Here is a 20,378-nt window from a genome sequence, read left to right as displayed (position 1 = left end):
GGTCCATGCTGGACCTCTTTTGCGAATCTGGGACTCCATGGTCACTTGTGCTGATGAGCTCTGCATGGTCACCTGTGCTGATCAGCCCGTTACGCTGGCCATACAGGAAATAAAATTAAAAAGTTCGCAGGGCTTTTCCTGTCTACCTGGCCAGTGCATCTGAGTTGAGAGTGCTGTCCAGAGCTGTCACAATGGAGCACTCTGGGATAGCTCCCGGAAGCCAATACCGTCAAATTGCATCCATACTACCCAAATTTGACCCAGCAGGGTCGATTTCAATGCTAATCCCCTCTTCGGGGAGGAGTACAGAAATTGATTTTAAGAGCCCTTTAAGTTGACAAAAATGGCTTCGATGTGTGGACAGGTGCAGTGTTAAATCAATCTAATGCTGCTAAATTTGGCCTAAACTCGTAGTGTAGACCAGGGCTAAGCACAGGGTATATTGTGGCATTGGAGACTCTGCTGTGCAATAACTGCTGATAAATGTTATTGATACAACCTGAATTGGGGTGAAAGAACCATTATATTAGGGGATAGGAGACTGTATTTTTGTTAATTTAGCACTACGTATGAAGTCACAGGATCAGAAAAACTGACTCAGACTGAATGTATGAAAGTTTTTAGAAAGTTCCTTTCATTTATATGAACCATGTGAAATTTGTATATTTCTGTGCCTCACTAATACAGGTTTTCTAGTACTGCAATGAGCACTCACAGAACTGGCAAAAGAGCCAGAAACTTTATCGCATGCATACTTGTGATTCTCAGAAATCAGCAAGAATATATATAAAAATGTACTTAATTTTTTTTTTAAGCACAAAACTATTAAAGGGCCAAAACCCTTAGGGGGGTGACAGAAGATGACCTTCGTGAGGCATTGCATAGTGGGAGGTGCCAAATGCCACCCACCCTTTGGTGCCACTCTTTTGATTCGCTCACCTAAAGGGGCCAGACATGCAGACACTTTCAAGCTCTCAAAGCTTCTTTTTGGATTAAACCAACATATCTGAACACAGGCTATGTTCAAGTATGTGGTCTTGATTGAAAACAAAGCTTTTAAAGCTTGAAAATCTACCATGGGTTTTGACTTACAGCTGCCAACCTTAGACTGACTCTGAAGAGTGAATCCTCACAACCACTTTTCTAGTTTGAAAATAGTATTTTTATTTGAAAGAAACACATTTGCGTACAGGCAGATTGTACTCAAATGTGAATAGAAGTTATGCTTTACAAACTATACCTCTTATCAAGAATTACCCCTCTGAGAATGAATCCAAGATGGAGGCTGGGATTTCAGAGCTCCTGCAAAACCCTATACAACAAGGACAAGTGCAGAGTCCTGCACTTAGGACGGAAGAATCCCATTCCCTGTTACAGACTAGGGACCGAATGCCTAGGAAGTAGTTCTGCAGAAAAGGACCTAGGGGTTACAGTGGATGAGAAGCTGGATATGAGTCAACAGTGTGTCCTTGTTGCCAAGAAGGCTAACAGCATTTTGGGCTGTATAAGTAGGGCATTGCCAGCAGATCAAGGGATTTGATCATTCCTCTCTATTCGACATTGGTGAGGCCCCATCTGGAGTACTATGTCCAGTTTTGGGCCCCACACTACAAGAAGGATGTGGAAAAATTGGAAAGAGTCCAGCAGAGGGCAACAAAAATGATTAGGGGGCTGGAGCCCACGATTTATGAGGAGAGGCTGAGGGAACCAGGATTGTTTAGTCTGCAGAAGAGAAGAATGAGGGGGGGATTTGATAGCTGCTTTCAACTACCTAAAACGGGGTTCCAAAGAGGATGGATCTAGACTGTTCTCAGTGGTACCCAATGACAGAACAAGGAGTAATGGTCTCAAGTGGCAGTGGGGGAGGTTTAGGTTGGATATTAGGAAAAACTTTTTCACTCAGAGAGTGGTGAAACACTGGAATGGGTTACCTAGGGGGGTGGTGGAATCTTCTTCTTTAGAGGTTTTTAAGATCAGGCTTGACAAAGCCCTGGCTGGGATGATTTAGTTGGGAATTGGTCCTGCTTTGAGCAGAGGGTTGGACTAGATGACCTCCTGAGGTCCCTTCCAACCCTGATATTCTATGATTCTAACTCTACACTTTGTCCCCTGACACTTTTAAAGCCATGATGCTGTATAGGATAAAGGGACTAAACTACAGTGAGATAGCCTGCACAAGATTATTTCAGGGGTAACTAACTAGAGTATGTGAGTCGAGCATCAGTCAAGCTATGGCCTTGTTTCTCTTTTCTCCATACAGGCCAGCAAAGCTGGTACCTGTCACAGGGTCTGCCTGAAGCACAATATGGCTGTGTTTTCTCAGACATTGCACCTGTCTGAAACATAACGCCTTCAGGAGCTCCTGCTAGGGGAGCACATCTCACAACCATTTCTGGATGTGGCTTTTATGTATCATGTAGCGCTTCACATATAACACTTCCTGAAGCCAAACCAGTATTAAGATCATGATAAAACAGCGACTATTTCTTGCAGCTTTCCCCATATAACATACAAATGTATGCAGTGTTCTTATATCCATGCTGGTCCCAGGATATTAAGACTTGAAGAGAGTTCTGTGTAAGCTTGAAAACTTGTCTCTCCCACTAACAGAAGTTGGTCTAATAAAAGAGATTACCTCATCCACCTTGTCTCACATAAAAATGGACACATCTGTGAAGTTACCCAGATTGTGTTATTTTATTTGTACCGTACACTGCATGTTTAATTAGAGAACAGGTTTCTGTGGGAGTACAACACAAAACAGCTGCTATTTCACTGTATCACAGATACTTATATGGCCCCCATTACAGTAGTGTCCAAGCTCCTCTCAACCTTTAATGTATTTATCCTCACCACACCCTTAGAAGATAAGAAGTGCTATTATTCCCACTTTACTTAGTGGCAATCAAGGCACAGAAAGGCTGTGCCTCTGGTCACTCAGAATGTGTGTGGTGAAGCGGGGAACTGTACTAGCATCTCCCAAGTCCTAGGTTAGTGCCCTAACCACTCAACCTCCTGCTTTGCTAATAATTGTAATCCATGCTCAGCTGTGCTGAACCTCCTTCCTTTTAGTCCTTATCCCATACCAAATGTTGATTGACTTAACGTGTAATTTTGCCTGACTCAGAACAGCAGCTCTTTAAAATGCCAAAAGAGCATGTAGTTTCTCCAAGAAATGCTGCCCCATTTCACTGGGCTCCAGAGGGCAATTCTTGCAATGAAACCCATGTGGCGCTACCACTGTGTGGACACCAGCTCCATAAGGGTTTTTTTTGGAATGCTGTTGACAGAGTCTTGGATGCAGGGCAGGAGGTGGCCCTGGAAGGACTGGTGCTAAGGCCAGTGGATCTCTGCCTATTACATGAATCCAGCAGCCCTTATTCATATGGAGGATGGAAACAGCAACAGTCTAGGGAGCCATTGTGGCTCTACTGCTATTCCATTGGTGGGGAAGAAAGGACTCCTTGCCCATGCCCTCAACTCCCAGCCTCGTTACTGAGGCTGTGAGTTGGATAATAAAGTTCTCATGGACCAAATCTAAGATCCTTATTCAAACTTTACTCAGGGAAATTCCCTTTGACTTCAGTGTGGGGTTTGTTTGAGCAATGACCTCAGGATTAGGCTCATGAACAAATTTAAAGATGAGCACTAATATTATTTCCTGAAATGGGACTAAGATTACCTAACATTGCAGAAATCAAGAGTTTATGCAGAAAGTTTCCTTGTGTTTCCATCAGGTCAAGCAAATATCACATGCTTTTCAATCTGTTCAGCAAACCGTGCCATGTGGCACCTGTTGGTAGCATGATCTGGCACAGCATTTATCAGTGGTGTGGACCAAATGCTCATGACAGCAGCTTCAGTGGAACTTCCACTGAAATCACGTCATTGGTGTTATTTCAATGGGGGTTGCAGTGGTGTCACTGAGAGGAGAATTTAGCCTCGATGGCCACATGTCATAGAGGATAATTTCAAGGACTCCATAATTCAGCCTCCAACATCAGCATACATGTGGCAGCAGCAGTGCACAGAATGGGCCAAGCATGTGGTAAGCAAAACTCTTGTGGCAGTGTTTTTGTGTTTTAAGTCCATACAGCAGTAACACAATTAAGAAAAATGTTAATCCACATAGTCAAATATGACTCTATGTTAAAACAACATTGTAGGCCACAATTGTACACTTGAGAACTGAGCAGGTAATTGGTACACCTGTAAATCCAGTATTTGCATATGTTAGATCACATTTAGCCTTCATCAGTAGGTGCAATTCCCATTTGGCTCACCAAGTGAATAATTACACCTATGAGCAGTTCAGCATGCAGCTACGTAACTTGCATCTGCAAAAGCTTCTGTGAACGGATAAATGCAGGATTTGCATACTGAATGGATGCATATGCAAATATTTGCTGGTGCAGTACTGATTTGCATAATTAGTTATTTTATTTATTTAGATTTTAAAAAATTTAAAAACCACCTTTCCAAAAAACAATTTAAACAAAACCAAGCACAACAATTTTCTCAAACTGAAGAAAGAAGAAAAAAGATCCCACTCAAACAATTGATCCCAGCTGTACAATATATCTACAATACATCCACCCAAAAACTGTCCTCCTTCCCCAAAAACTTAGGGAGGAAAGAGTAACTTTATGTGGTCTGTGTGGTAACAATACTTTAAAGTACATGAGAAAAGCAAACAGCCTAACCTGCATTCTGCCCACTAATCCATCTCCACCTACACTACTTCTAATATTCCAAATCCCTGTGCAGCTGTCAAACCACTGATGCTGCTTTATTTTAAAAAATCAACCTGTCAGAAAAATGCTTCCTTCTTACTCCTCCAAGTGGGATGCTTCTCCCCAGGAGTTACTGAGGTCCAGGATAGGCAATATTCAGACCCATATCTCGGAACTCCTTGGAACTAGAGAAGAAAGCTCTGTATCATTAAAAAGCCAGGAATTCCCATTTCCAATTACATAAAATGTATTTACATGGGTATCAAGTTTTGAACTTTCTTGCTTTCGAGGCACAGCTGTTTTCTTTTCTCTAAAATGTTGGGAAAACCCTCCAGGGGTAGATTTCCTGTGATCCCAAAGAATGAGTGTGAACTGTTACTGCTAAACACCTGGAAACCTGTTCTGTCTGCTCTTAGGTAAGACTTTGTAGACTAAACAGCAGCAGTCTTGCTAATATTCCAGTGGCCACACTGCAGATCCACTTCCCATTCTTAGTTTTAATTCTGATCCAGTAACGTCCAATCTGTAGACAAGATCATTCCCACCTGATGCCATATACAGCCCATGGATTTCCTTACTACTCCCCTAAAAGATTATGCTAGTCTCCACTCTACCTCTCTGCAGATGCAGGAGGAGGAGGAGGAGACACGCCAGTGCTCGCATTTGGAGCATGTCTACAATACAAACTTTTGCCAATGCATGTTACGGCAGCATAAAATCACTGCAGTTAATATAATGCTTGTGTGCATGCATCCTTATGTTGGCACTGTGCATACTCACCAGGAATGCTTGTTTCGATGTACAGTGCAGTGTATTATGGGTAGGTAACTCTCCACCATCCAACACATACTGTCTTTTGGGAAGTTCTGGCAATGCCTGGTGGAGCAAAAATGAATCTTGCAGAGGTGACAGGGACTGCAGGGTCAAGTTCCCATCATACAATTTTCTCCAACTCATAGTGCCATCTCTAACCCACAATTTATGTGCCTATTTTGAAAATCCCATAACCCGCACGGGACTTTTTACTGTTCACCACCTCTGACAGAAACCTGGAGCCTCCACAGCTCTGCACCATTGCCGTGAGCACTGCAAGCACAGGATGCATGATCCTTTGGTATTTGCACAGCCCAAAGAAGAGCCGTGGGGAACACGATGATTTCCAGGCAGTCAGATTGCTGTGGGACATAGCAAGAACCAGTTAAAGGTAGAGCAGCTTCAGGCAGTGGAACGTTGCTTCAGGGCCCGAGAAATGAGCACTGATTGGTGGCATCATATCATAATGCAGGATTGTGATGACAAGCAGTGGCTGCAGAACTGTCAGATGCACAAAGCTGTATTCCTGGTTCTGTGTGCCAAGCTTGTTCCAGCCCTCCAGTGCAGGTACACAAGAATGAGAGCTTCACTGACAATGGAGAAGCAAGTGCTGATCACACTGTGGAAACATACGACATCAGATTGCAGATTGCTATCAGTCAATGGAAAATCATTTTGCACTTGGAAAATCCATTGTAGGGGCATAGGGGCACTGCCATGCAAGTACGCAGGGCAATTAATTGCCTCCTCTCATGCACTGGCAATATGCAGGACATAATGGATGAATTTGCAGCAACTGGGATCTCAAACTGCAGTCAAGCAACAGACAGCACCAGATCACCATGACACAGAGTATATCAACGGAAAGGATTATTTTTCTATGGTTATGCAAGTGCTGCGTGGGTCACCGGGGATGCTTCACTAACATCAATGTTGGCTGCTCAGGGAAGGTGCATGACTCTCATATCTTTAAAAACACTGGACTGTTCAGAAAGCTACAAACAGTGACTTTCTTTCCCAACTGGCAGCTCACCAATGGTGATGTGATCCTGGGGGACTCAGCCTACCCCTTACTCCCCTGGCTCATGAAGCCGTACTCCAGCCACCTCGACAGCACCAAGCAAAGATTGAACTTCTGGCTCAGCCAGTGCAGAATGACAGTTGAACATGCTTTTGGTAGACTGAAGGGTTGCCGGCATCGTGTATTCACAAAATTGGATCTCAGTGAGAAAAACATCCCAAAGGTTTTAGCTGCCTGCTCTGGCTTGCATAATATTTGTGAAGCAAAGGGAAAAAAGTTGCTGCTGGGATGGAGGGTAGGGGGGGAGCCCTCCACCTGAGTGTCTGCTGAGTTTGAACTGCCAGACACAAGGGCTATCAGAATAGCTCAATGTGGAGCTATACAGCCAGGGAGGCTTTGAAAGAACACCAAGCCACAGTAATGCATTCAGGTGTTCTGTGCTCTACCTGGCCCTGAAGTTTAGGGGCCTGTTAGGAACTGAGTGGTGCTTGGTGCACATCTATGAATATAAAAGTGACAAAGCACTTATTATTCTGGTGGTGTTTGCTGTACATTTATGATTATAACACTGTGTTTGTCACTGATCCTATGAGTTGGGTCACTCTGTACAGTAACAAGTAGGTGGGTGCTTTCAGAACTGCTAGACACTTTGCAGCATATGTTGGAAACTAATACAGATGAATTATTTTCCAAACAATAGAGTTCTATCGAGTAATACATAGTAAAACACATCAAAAAATTTCTGTGCAAGTTAAAAGCAAATACATTAAAATCTTAACAAATGTATAGCACAGAGCTTAAAGAAGGGAAAGGAACATTCATTTCCTTTTTAGCTACACATTCATCAACAGTTGTTCTCACAAGTCAGTGTACATGAAGCTGTGGTTGTCCTTAATGTGTGTCGTCCCCCTTGCCCAGCCCCTCATTTTCCCCCAAGGTATAGTGGTAGGGATAAGGATGCAGCTCCTGATTCCACAGGGAATGTTGAGGGGGTTTGTAGGGAGGTTCTATACTGAAGTTCTCCATGGACTGCAAAAGGAGGTGAGCCCAGGATTGTTGAACCTGTAGGTCCACAAGAGTCTGCAGCATCTGTGTGTGCTTCTGGATAAATGCCATTATGTACTCGTGCATCACCCTCTCTGACTCCTGGGCCTTTCTCCTGCCAGCTATTTCCTTCTCCATACAGTCTGCAATATTCATGCTCCAGGCCCTCTGTTCACAGTCTGAAGCAAGATCTTGCTGAACATGTCATCCCAAATCCTCTTTTTTATCTGGCTAAAGTGTTCTGCAGGGCTAGAGGGAGAACCCCTCAAGGCCACAGCTGTTAATGGCATCCCAAAGCCACCCAGGCCCAGATGCTACTAGCCTGTGTACTGCAATGGTACCTGTCGAAGTTATCAGTGAGTGGCATGGGAAAGTGTCCCACCATGGAGGAGGAAATGTGCCTGCCATCCCTCGAAAACTTTGGGAGAGAACTGCAGAGTATCCACATTAAAATTCCAATGAGAAGTTGGGGGAAGCATCACTGCACTGGGAAATAAATGTACACACTTACCCAAAGTTCCTTCCCCTACATCAGGCTCACCCATGCCCAACTGTCGGGACTGACTAGACTGCAGTGGAGTCTCAAACAGGTCCTGACTCATGGCATAGCTGGACCCTTGGTCACGTGTCCCTCTTCCTTTTCCTCCTCCTCACTGTCATGCCAGGGGCCTATGGCTCGGGGTATCCATGGTGATGATGGGGTATCCAGAAAATATGGCATGACGATCTTTAAAAAAGCAGCAGGTCTGCAGCTCGGCACTGCAATGACTGGTGAATTCCCTGGGCTTCTGGTATGTCTTCCACAGTTCCTTTGCTTTCATGTGGCACTACCACTAATCCCTGTCGTATCCTTTTTCTTGCATCTGCCATGCAATCTGATCATAGATGTCCATATTTCTATGACTGGTCCATAGCTGTACTTGCACAATCTCTTCTTCCCACAGGCCCAGGAGATCCAATATCTCTTGTCTACTCCAAGCCAAAGTGTGTCTGGAGCATGTAGCCAGCATGGTCAGCTGGCCAGCGGCACACAGCAATGCAAGCTGCAAGATGTGGTCTCCAAACTGGACAATCAGGAAAAGGCATTCAAAAATTCACAGAGTTTTAAAGTGACAGGGGGCGGCTTCCATTTGCCATGACCCCTGGGCAGTGGAATTCACTGTTGGGCATTGTGGAACAGCTGCTGGATGACTGTTAAGGTTGACACAGGTAACAATACCTACATTCATGTGTTGACATCAATACATTGACCATGACTCAATGCTGCTTGGGGAGGTGGTGTTACTATGTTAGTGTAATGGAGAGCTTACATCAGGGGGAGACAAATTTAAGCATAGACACATGCACAACTAAGATGACACAAGGTGTCTTAAATTGACCTAACTTTGTACTGTAGACCAGGCCATAGTCACCTATTTTCCTTCTTAGCATTCACATAAGCATTGATTTTAGATCTTTCACACAGAAGTGCCGAGAACAATCACAAGGCTAGGAACTAGAATCTAGGGAACCAGGTCTAGCTGGTGAAGCAAAAAGGTGATAACTGGTCCTGTTGGAAACTGGGAGAGGAGGAGACTGACTTTAGGAAACTCAGTTTGCTTCTCTGTGCCTCAGTTTCCATATTAGCAAACTGGAGGTAATGATATTGACCTCCATTACATAGTGCTTTTAGGTCTACAGATGGAAAGCATTAGATATTATTTTTATTAATGTTTTAGAGCAGTTAAATCTCTTGGGATTATCATGAGAGGGGCTCTATTTTGAAATGAATTAGATTTTGCATAAGTGGATTTACATTTTTTTTATTGTACATTAGATTTCATTCATGCAAGTTATTTTAATTTAATTGGGCCATACCCAGAAGTTTTTGTTCCATTTTCACTTTTTCCTGACTCAGGGACATTATCATTGAAGTCAATGGGAGTTAAATTACTTTTTTCCTTTTTCTCCTTAAAATGTGACAGAGACTGGGAAAAGAAAGCACATACCTGCCATAAATCAGAACTCTACATGGGAATCATTAAGCCCATGGTAAGGCAAAACCAGTGTTGTTGAATCAATAGTGTCAGAATTTGAAGGTGGGGTGAACTTTTTCTCCCTTAATATTTTCTCTTGAGATGCAAATCCTATTTTATAACAGGATTCTACATTTCCCACAGGATTTTATCATCTTTACAGTTAATAGTTTTTTTTAATATAACTAAATCTCCTGAGTCTCACAATATATCCTTTCCTTCTACAGTACCTGGGTTTTGTAACAATCAGCTCAGCTTCTGGCCAAACTGGCTCATGTTTTCTCTCAACCGCACACTTGGCCAGAGTTAACCTAGACTTTCCCCCCCTACCTTTTTTTCTTGACAGGCTATTCATATTTTCTACAGTTAGTTTGAAAAATACAACTTGTCTGACTAATAGATGATGAAGCACACTCACAGGAGAGAGAGAACGTGCTGAATCCTGGAAGACTGGCAAATTTGTGCCCCATCGGTGCTGCCTTTTTAAAAGTTGTTTCTCCCCATTATGTACCTAAATCATTTTAAAATGAGTTTTTGAAATGTGTATTGTTCATATTCCAACAGATCTGATGTATAAACAGTTAAAATGGGGACTCAAGTTTGGTCAGGAGCTGCAAGATGTTCTTGATGCTTTAGAAGTAAAGCACTTAGTCAAATAGGGGGAACGATTTCTGCAAGTTGCCCTTCTGCTACCCCCTTCTGGTCACCATAAGGAACAACACTCATATTAGTACTTGCAGACCAATTCTCACCTTCAAAACACAAGTTCAGCAGAACCTCGGAGTTACAAACTGACTGGTCAACACACACACCTCATTTAGAACCTGAAGTACACAATCAGGCAGCAGCAGAGACCGGAAAAAAAATAGCAAACACAGCTGGGAATCGGTGACAGGGGATGGATCATTTGATGATGACCTGTTCTGTTCATTTCCTCTGAAGTACCTGGCATTAGCCACTGTTGGAAGACAAGATACTGAGATAGATGGACTTAAGAATGGCCATACTCGGTCACACTAATGTCCTTATGATGTTAAACGTAAGCTACTAAAATAATAAAGAGGAAGTTAACAAAATATTTAACAAAGTAAGGAAACTGTTTCTGTGCTTGTTTTATTTAAATTAAAATTGTTAAAACCAGCATTTCTTCTGCATAGTAAAGTTTCAAAACTGTTAAGTCAATGGCCAGTTGCAAACTTTTGAAAGAACAATCATAACACTTTGTTCAGAGTTGCAAACATTTCAGTTATGAACAACTTCCATTCCCAAAGTGTTTATAATTCTGAGGTTCTCCTGTATTAAGTAATTAAGCCTCACAGCTACAAGGTAAGTGGGTATTCTTAGCCCCACTTCTGAGATGGAGAAACTGAAGCAAAGAAGTTGTGACTTGCTGAAGGCAAAAGAGGAAATCTGTCTCAGAACCAGGATAGGAACTCGGGAATTCCTGATTGATGTGAGCACTGGACAGGCACACTAAAACATGCTCCTCCAACCCCATCTCCCTCTCATTATACCCCAAAGAGAGTCATATCCAGCTTTCCACTGCTTAAGGGTAGGTCAGTGCAACATGACACCTTTAAGAGGAGGGAGGGAAAAGGAGGGAACAAAGTGGAGAATCCGTAAAGACATCTCACCTAGAGAGCAAAGAACATACATCACTAAGGGCGTTAATTGCTGTTGTTGCTTAGGCCTTGGCTACACTTGAGAGTTACAGTGCTGTTGGTGGCTTTATAGCGCTGTAACTCACTCCCCGTCCACACTGGCAAGGCACATACAGCGCTGTATCTCTGTGGCTACAGCGCTGCTTGTATTCCACCTCCCAAAGAGGAATAAAGAGTATAGCGCTGCTGCTGCAGCGCCGGGGCACCAGTGTAAACAGGGAATAATCTTAGTAAGCTGTGACTGACCTCCGGAAGCTTCCCATAATCCTTTTAAGTGAAGATTACTCTCTTTGTTTTGTTGTGATCTCCAGGCTCTGGAGCTGGTTATCAAAGAAACAAACACAGCTCCTGTTTGCTGTGAATGGGCAGAGGCAGGGGGGCTCCCTTTGGAATGCCCACAGCTAGTGTTTGCTTGAAGAGAGGGGGAGGGAGGGGGCATGAGGAGAGAAGCAGCGTGGTGGGCGGGAGGGAGAGGAGAGGGGTCCATTTTGGCGAGGCTGCTTATCTTTTTTTTGTGAGGAAAAAAAAACAGCTGCTGTTTGCTTTCAGTGAGTGAGAGGGGGGTGGAGGGGAGGGGTCGGAACTTGCAAGGCAGGGAGCTGACACAGTGTCAGCTCCAAAAATCCACTCTCTCTCTCCCCCACGCTCCCTGTCACACTCCACTCCACCTTACCCCCCTCCTTTTGAAAAGCACATTGCAGCCACTTGAATGCTGGGATAGCTGCCCATAATGCACTGCTCCCAATACCCCTGCAGATGCTGCAAATATGGCCACGACAGTGCACTGGTAGCTGTCAGTGTGGACAGACTGCAGCACTTTCCCTACTCAGCTGTACGAAGACAGGTTTAACTCCCAGCGCTGTGTAGCCATACCCTTAGTAATTAAGTCAGCTTAGTGCTTTGGAGAAGACCTGGATTGACTGATCTGAAAAAAATGAAGTTCCCTTACCTTTCCACAAGCTAGATATTAACACCCACAAATATGCACATCACATGCCATAAAACACTAAAAGTTAGTTTTGGGTTAGTTTTATCACTGGTGGATGAAAATCATCATGACTTGACAGATTTACATATTCTTATATGATATATGACAGTTTGGGATAATCCACTGTAGAACAATTGAGATTATGCCTTGTGATTTTTCTACACAAATATGAACATGTAGCAGATATTCTTGGTCTCAGTTAGGATGACTTTCTGCCTAATTGGCTATATTCTGATATACAGATATTGATAGCAGAATACTAAGGAATCCATTCTGTGTTTGGCAGCTAGAAGAAGGCACCCTGAAGCAGAGACAGACATGAAACTAACTTTACATATCTCACTATGTACTGGTCTCAGTTCCAACACCTCTTCCTGTCCAGCATTGTCTCCTAACAACTCTCAAGGGTTTGTGGAGAAGAGGCTTATCTTGAGCCATTCTTCTTCCCTTGCTTGTTTTTCCTTACAACCCCATATTAATCTATACCAATACATTCAGACAGTAAACATCTCAATAACCAGGTCAACATTCAGTAATCGTAAATTATTACAGAACAGCTGTAATTACTATCCCATCATAAAGTTAGCATGTGGCATAATACAGCTTCCTGGCTCTTGATTGATGTCATTACATTTCTATGTTTCAGCTCTCTCTCTTTTTTCTCCACATTTGAGCAGAGGGAGGATATTAATAGCATAAATTCAAATACTGGTGATGCATTTGGAATGTTGATGAACGAACGATGCTTGAAATTCAAGTCAAAGACTTTAAGGTCAGAAGGGACCATCACTATTATATAGTTTAACCATCTGCACATTGCAGGCCACAGAACCTCACCCACCCACTCCTGTAATAGACCCTTAACCTCTAGCTGAGTTAGTGAAGTCTTCAAATCATGATTTAAAGACTTCAAGATACAGAGAATTCACCATTTACACTAGTTTAAACCTGCAGGTGACCCCTTCCCTGTGCTGCAGAGGAAGGAGAAACCCCCCCAGAGTCTTTGCCAATCTGACCTAGGGGAAAATTCCTTCCTGACTCCAAATATGGAGATCATTTAGACCCTGAGCATATGAGCAAGATCTACCAGCCAGACACCTAGGAAATAATTATCTGTAGTAACTCAGAGCCCTCCCCATCCAGAGCCCCATAATGATCCGTTGGAGATATGCGCTGCTAGCAGTCAGCTACATGCCACTGTAGGCAGTTCTATCATACCACCCTCTCCAAAAACTTGTCAAGCTCAGTCTTGAAGCCAGTTAGGTTTTTTCCCCCCACTGCTCCCCTTGGAAGGCTGTTCCAGAACTTCACTCCTTAACCTAATTTCAAGCCTAAACTTGGTGATGGCCAGTTTATATCCATTTATTCTGGTGTCCACATTGGTGCTTAACTTAAATAACTCCTCTCCTTCCCTGGTATTGATCCGTCTGATGCATTTATAAAGAGCAATCATATCTCCCCTCAGCCTTCTTTTGGTTAGGGTAAACAAGCCAAGCTCTATGTGACTCCTCTCATAAGGCAGGTTTTCCATTCTTCAGATCATCCTAGTAGCTCTTCTCTGCACCTGTTCCAGTTTGAATTAATCTTTCTTAAACATGGGAGACCAGAATTGCACACAATATTCCGGATCCTGAGATCTCACCAGTGCCTTGTACAATGGTATTAACACTTCCCTGTCTCTATTGGAAATACCTCGCCTGGTGCATCCTAGGACTGCATTAGTCTTTTTCACAGCTGCATCATATTGGTGGCTTATAAACCTCCTGTGATCAGGTAATACACCCAGATCTTTCTCCTCCTCTATCACTTCCAACTGATATGTCCCCAGCTTATAGAAAAAATTCTTATTGTTAGTCCCTAAATGCATGATCTTGGACTTTGCACTGGGGCATTCTATACCTCAAAGCAACACCCTGGAACCTCCATATTCACCACTATCATATAATTATTACATGTTTTGAACAAAGTATGCCTTGTAAGGTATCATGTTAAAAGCCTTAATCTGTTGACCATTAATATTATGTTGGATTGTATATGCTATTATTATATGTGAGGTTCTGAAGCATTGCTGTATATGTCACTGAGATATGTTATGAGGCTGAGAACACACACAACCAGCCTTTCAGGTACAACAGTGGAGTAGCCAGACTTGCTGGTTTCCCACCAAAGAGAATCCACTCTCCCAGCAGCCATCCCAGAAGACTTCTGAGAGAGAGCATGTAGACAATGGATGCTGCTTGACCAGTGGGGGCAGACTCCATATCACAGCAAGCAGGAAGAAACTATAAAAGAGGGGAAGTGATATCATGACTTGGCCTCACTCCCACCACAACTCAACACCTGGAAACATGTCTGTAGGACAAAGACTTTGAACTGGGGGAGGGTGGTCCCAGGCTGAATGGCAGTTCCAGCCTGTGTATTGAAGACATGTGACCTGTTTGTACCATTTATTGGAGTGAGACACTGTTTAAATCAAATTCTGTTTAGTTCATAGAACTTAGTCTGCAAATTTATTTTTGTTTCTTAGGTAATCCACTTTGATCTCTATGCTTGCTACTTAAAATCACTTAAAATCTATCTTTCTGTAGTTAATAATGTTCACAAGGTAATTCCAAACTCCTGTAAATCAAAAGTATTATTATAGCTCTTTTGTAAAGGGCACTTATGGAAAGTGTTCTCATTCAATTAACTTTCCTTTGTTTCTATTTTTTTTAAGTCTGATGGTCATTGTTGGCAATGCAAGTGAGAAAAGCATCCAAGTGTGCTTCTCTCATTGGGACAAGGTAACTCTCATTGACTATAATACTACAAGTGAGTTACTTGTGTGTCAGGGGGAGACTAGACTCCCCTAATGGGAACATTAAAGACTTGTTATGCTTATAATTCAAGGAAATGCTGGATTTAGCTGTCAGTTTGCATTGCCATTTAAGTGGTATGTAATGTGTTCTCTCTCTCTCTCTGTGTACTGCATTAGTTTCTATTCTAATCTTAGTGAAGCAAATTATTAATTATTCAACAGTTTGTTTTCCTTTTATTGTACTTAGCACACTTGACTGAAAGAGCAGCCAATACTGGACTAGGTCCAAGAAAAAGGTGAGTTTTGTATAAAAAGGCATTAAAATGAAAGCTTTCAGCTCTGAAATCATCTAATTTTCTCTTTCTTTCCTGTTTTCGGAAGGTTATTTCCAGCCCTTTGATGTCAACAAATTCAATGCCTTTTACAAAACTACTTCTGTGTGTGAAACATTCCTTTTTTTTATTTAAAGCCAGTATATTTAATTCCCCATCTACTATACTCTTAATAAGTGAAACTTCCTAATATTGGAGAAATGATGGTCTTGTGGTTAAGCCAGTAGATTGAGATGAAGGGGATCCATATTCAATTCCTAGCCCCACCATAGACTCCCTGTGTAACCTTGGGCAAACCTAAATACTTTGTTTCTGTGTTTCAGAAATGGGACAGTATCACCTCGAAGGGATATTGCAGGGATAAATTTATTAATGAGTCGGAGGTATTCTTACAGTGACAGAGGTCATATAAGGTCGTATAAGAATATTCTGAAAACATCTGTGTCAAGTATCAGAGGGGTAGCCGTGTTAGTCTGGATCTGTAAAAGCAGCAAAGAATCCTGTGGCACCTTATAGACTAACAGACGTTTTGGAGCATGAGCTTTTGTGGGTGAATGCATCTGACGAAGTGGGTATTCACCCACGAAAGCTCATGATCCAGGCTAAAGACAGTATTGTCTGCTCTGCTTTGGAGTAGAGAAAAAAGGAACAGAAGACTTGCTCATATAGCTGAAAATATTCTGAAGAGAAGGGAGCTGAACCGAACATAAGTGGCATCATTCCCAAGTAAGGTAATCGATTTTACACCTCAGATGTATAAATAAATTAATGCTGATGGAATCAGTGATGACATATGCAAAGCATTCTGAGCACCCACATCCTAGCTCAGGCTTATGTTTGAATTCATTGGTATATACAGTACATACCCTAGTACACTTTCCTTTCTCTTGTCTCTAGCCCCTATAGACATAGGGTATTACCTTGCCTCTGTGGGCTCCCTGAGATCATGCTTCAGCTTAGTGATCTGGAAAAGTTTTGGACTGACTATTCTGGAAAATGAAGTTCTCTTATCTGGTCACAAACTAGCATTTGCATGGCAAAGCCCATGATTCAAGTAGTCAACCGCTTCTGGCCACTGCACCTCCTACCTACTCCAGAAAGATAAACCTTTATTCCAGATCTCTCAGAAATTCTATGACTGATATAACTTGTGGAGTCATCTTGAATCTGCAAAAACAACGAGGAGTCCTAGTGGCACCTTAGAGACTAACAAATTTATTTCGGAATAAGCTATCGTGGGCTATAACCCTAGCCCACGATAGCTTATGCCCAAATAAATTTGTTAGTCTCTAAGATGCCAGAAGGACGACTCATTGTTTTTGCTGATACAGACTAACACGGCTACCACTCTGATTCCTGAATCTGTTTAGCCACTCACTGTGGTGTTTTCCACACAAGGGCCTGATCTGGCCCTATGCTTCCACTGTAATCATTTTCAAGGATAACATTTTCAAATGTACTGGATCCTTACTTTGAATTAAGCTTCAGTACTTGAAAACAATTTATATTTAAACACATAGCACTGCACTGTACGCTCCTGTGGCATTATAAGGGCGTTATTTACCCAGATGTAAATAGTACGTGTCTTGGCAATATTTGCTGTGTACATATATACACATGCATATATTAAAATATATACACACAGCACAGGGGACACGTATACTCAGTACATCTACATGCATACAGAATTAGAGACAGTCTATATCCAGGTATTGCAGGTGTATTGCAATGTTTACAATACAGTAAACTGGGACTCTTCCATGCACTCGCATACAGATAGCTGGGGAACTGTGTTGCTGATTTGTTAGCTATGGGGAAGTTGACTGAAATTTCATTTATGTTCATAGAAACAGACTTTGTTGTATTATATTAATATTTGTATGACAAATAAGCACTAAAATTAAATACAATCTGGTGAATTGTAACTTTTGTTTCTAAAGATTGTATTACATAAATATGCCTACATTAAACCATTCTGTTTAAATGTTTTTGGAAACACTAGGTTTAAATTATTTTCAAGGGCTATAAACAGAAAACATAAACAGCCTGAATTGTTTAAAATGTGTGTTCCCTTTAATTAAATAAGAAACATCTGTCTTGGGATTTTGAAAGTGGTCGGATATAATCTATCCACATTATGCCTACATCAGTTTGCATCCAACATCCAGTATTTTGAAAGAAAATTCTTCCTTTCTGCAAAGAATTAAATCAGCATGCAGCACAAAGTACTCCCTCCCTCTGAATGGGTAGAAAATCCCTTGTTGAAAGCAGCACTGAAGAAGGCCAACAACCAATTTCCACTGTTCAGAGGACTACGTGAAACACGAGTTTGGTCTTCTGAACATTTGCAAGTGGGTATTTCTTTTTAAAGTGTTAAGTGCAATCCAAACACTTTTAATTCAAATTTATGGAAAACGGCAGTCGCCTATGAACCAATCCCCAAATTCACGAGATTGTTATTTCTGTAGGGACCATTTTCCCCCCATCCCCCTCTGCACACAAACTTCCAAGAGTGAAATTTCTCTAGGGAACTACACACACTCAGATGAGAGTGACAGACATACGTGAACGGAGCGGCGAATCAACTCGCAGTAAGAGGTGACTTTAGCAATACAATACAACGCAAAATACGCTGTGCGTTATATGCTTATAATGATTCACTTACTAGTAGTATCAAAGGGGATCTGTTTGCACTCGGCGGCTGGCCAAGGACAGTAATACACCGCTCCCCCTTCCTGTATATCCGGCTGTGTAGTATTGGCTTTGGGAGCACCGACCAGGACACTTACTCTGCAAAAACATTGGTGACCATCACTAGCTGGTGAGCAAAAGATAAAGGCGAACTGATGGCAGATCATTTGTGCCAACACATTATCACCCCCACCAGAGCCTTGGGGCTGGCAGAAATCACCAGCCCCCTTCCCCTGCTGCCACATGCCCCAGCGAGCTCTCCTTCCGACCTGTTGCCAGGAGATCACCCCTGCGGGCGAGGGGGCAGCTGGGGCTGTAATCGCGAGCTGGTGACAGAGAGACCAGCAATGGGCTGCCACCGCTAGGTGTTTGGGCAGATCCCCCCCACCCCGAAGCTGGTTTCCAGGCGTGCCCTGGCTGGCTTAAGTCAGGAAGACTTGGGCTGATGGAGAACTTCTCTGCCCCCCGGGTCTCCGATCGCCCCGGCTCTGGGGCTAATGGCCGAGGAGGGGCCGCCGAGCTCCGGGGCAGGGCGGAAGCGAGCCGCGGTGACCCCGCGCAGCCCGGGGCTACTTACGCGCCGGTGTAGTGGTGGAAATCCACCGCGTAGCCGAAGTAGCTGCTCTCGGGCCCGCTGTACACGGTCACCTTCTCCTCGTCCACGTTGAACGCCGCCAGCCCCGGCGGCCGGAGCATCCCGGACAGCAGCAGCAGCAGCGGCGGAGCGAGGGGCTCCCAGCGGCGCCCCGGGACCAGCATCCTGCTCCTCGGCCGTGGAGCCTCCCGCTCCCGGGGCAGCGCGGCGAGGGCAGCCTGGCGGGGCGCGGGGCGCAGCGGGGAGGCGGCCAGTGCGTAGGGACCCGCAGCGACTCGGCTCGGCCCCGCGGCCCCGCTCCGCGCCGCCTCTCGCCCTGCGCCCACAAGCATCTCCGCGCCGCGGCGAGTGAGGCAGGCGCTGGCTCCAGCCTCTAGTGGTCGCCGGCTGACTCCGGGGCTCCCCCTGGTGGCCGGCCGCTGGGGCAGCGGGCGCGCTGGTGGGTGGGTGGCCGGCCGGCCGGGGACCGCTGCTCCCTGGCTCTGAACTTTCTTTCTTCCCCACGCCGTGTGTGAGAGAGATACGAGGGAATCTACTCGCTGGGGGTTGCCTGATGCCCCCGGAATAGGATCCGAGGGGATCTAGTCGCTCCCCACTTTAAAAGCAAACAGATTTTTGCCCTGTGTGAAAGGTAGAATCTGAGCCTTCCTTGCATAGCCAACAAGTCAGGGGGAGGTTCAGCTGCTTTGCTAAATTAGAGGAAGGCAATTAAAGCATGAAAGTACAAGCCCGTACATAACGCGCAGCAGCATCCCCAGAGCAAAGTTCCCCCCCGACGTTTGTGGTGTGGTAGCCACAGGTGGCACTCTGGAGCGGGGGCAAACAAAGGTGAGCAGCGCCCTCCCCCGCGGAGAAACCGGGAAGGACAAGTCACTTCTAACTCTTTCTTGGACTGCAAATGCCCCGAAACGGACAGGTGGGATTTTAGGGAAAGGTAGAACCCGTGGTTCTAAGTTGTTTGTTAGCCGTGTGTGATCTAACCCACACATTTAAGGATATTGGCTCTAACTATAAAAACAGCTGCTCTGCCAGTTTAGCCCACAACGAATTCTCAATGAGAAACAGGACTGAGCTAAATTTAAAAAAATGAAATCGTGGCAGTACTTTTATTTTTATTTAAAACGATTGATTTGGCAACACCAACGACGCCCTTCTGCCCCAGCCTTACAGAAAACTGTTTCCAAAAAACAGCTGTAAAGGTGTGTGATCGCACCAGTCCCCTCTCCCGAACTAGAAAAAATTAAGACCAAATTCTGAGAATATCATCCAGAGTAATCACTCAGAAGCCAGCGACGTTACTGGGATTTGCACTAGGTAACCTGAAATCAGAATTTGACCCTGAGAGGCACCTATGACAATTACAGAGCAGTGGTTGCTGTTCCACAATGAAGGTCTTGATCCTGCAAGTGCTTCTGTGTGAAGGGGCCCGGTGTCTGTATGGAGCCTCATTTAGTTTAATAAATACAGGCTGTGGGAGTCCCACCCACCCCCGCACTTGCACAATCCAGCTCTAAGGAGTTTCCATCATAAGCCTGATTTTGTCCTCTGTCCCAAGCAAGATTTAAGAAAGCATCAACACTGTGACATGATCTGCAGACAAATTCACCCAGCTCTACCCATGTGTATAGCAGGGATGAAGTTTCAGTAGCTTCCAGCTGAATAGCTTCCTTCTCTTCTCCCCCACTCCC

General features: G+C 43.9%; 1 protein-coding gene across 1 annotated transcript in view; it reads right to left on the bottom strand.

Annotated features, from left to right (window-relative positions):
- The window catches only part of ITGA8 (integrin subunit alpha 8), a 161,236-nt gene extending 142,382 nt beyond the window's left edge, over window positions 1–18,854 (bottom strand). The window contains exons 1-2 of the mRNA XM_030550460.1: window positions 18,673–18,854; window positions 18,070–18,194 (exon numbers count right to left, since the gene is read on the bottom strand). Of these exons, the coding sequence (XP_030406320.1) occupies window positions 18,070–18,194; window positions 18,673–18,854 (307 nt within the window). The remainder of the gene's footprint in view (window positions 1–18,069; window positions 18,195–18,672) is intronic.
- Between the last annotated feature and the right edge of the window lie 1,524 nt (window positions 18,855–20,378).

The sequence above is a fragment of the Gopherus evgoodei genome, chromosome 2 (assembly GCF_007399415.2).
Source record: "Gopherus evgoodei ecotype Sinaloan lineage chromosome 2, rGopEvg1_v1.p, whole genome shotgun sequence".
NCBI classification, from domain to species: Eukaryota; Metazoa; Chordata; order Testudines; family Testudinidae; genus Gopherus; species Gopherus evgoodei.
The sequence above is the reverse complement of the archived record's forward strand: the minus strand, read 5'-3'. Positions and strand labels throughout refer to the sequence as shown.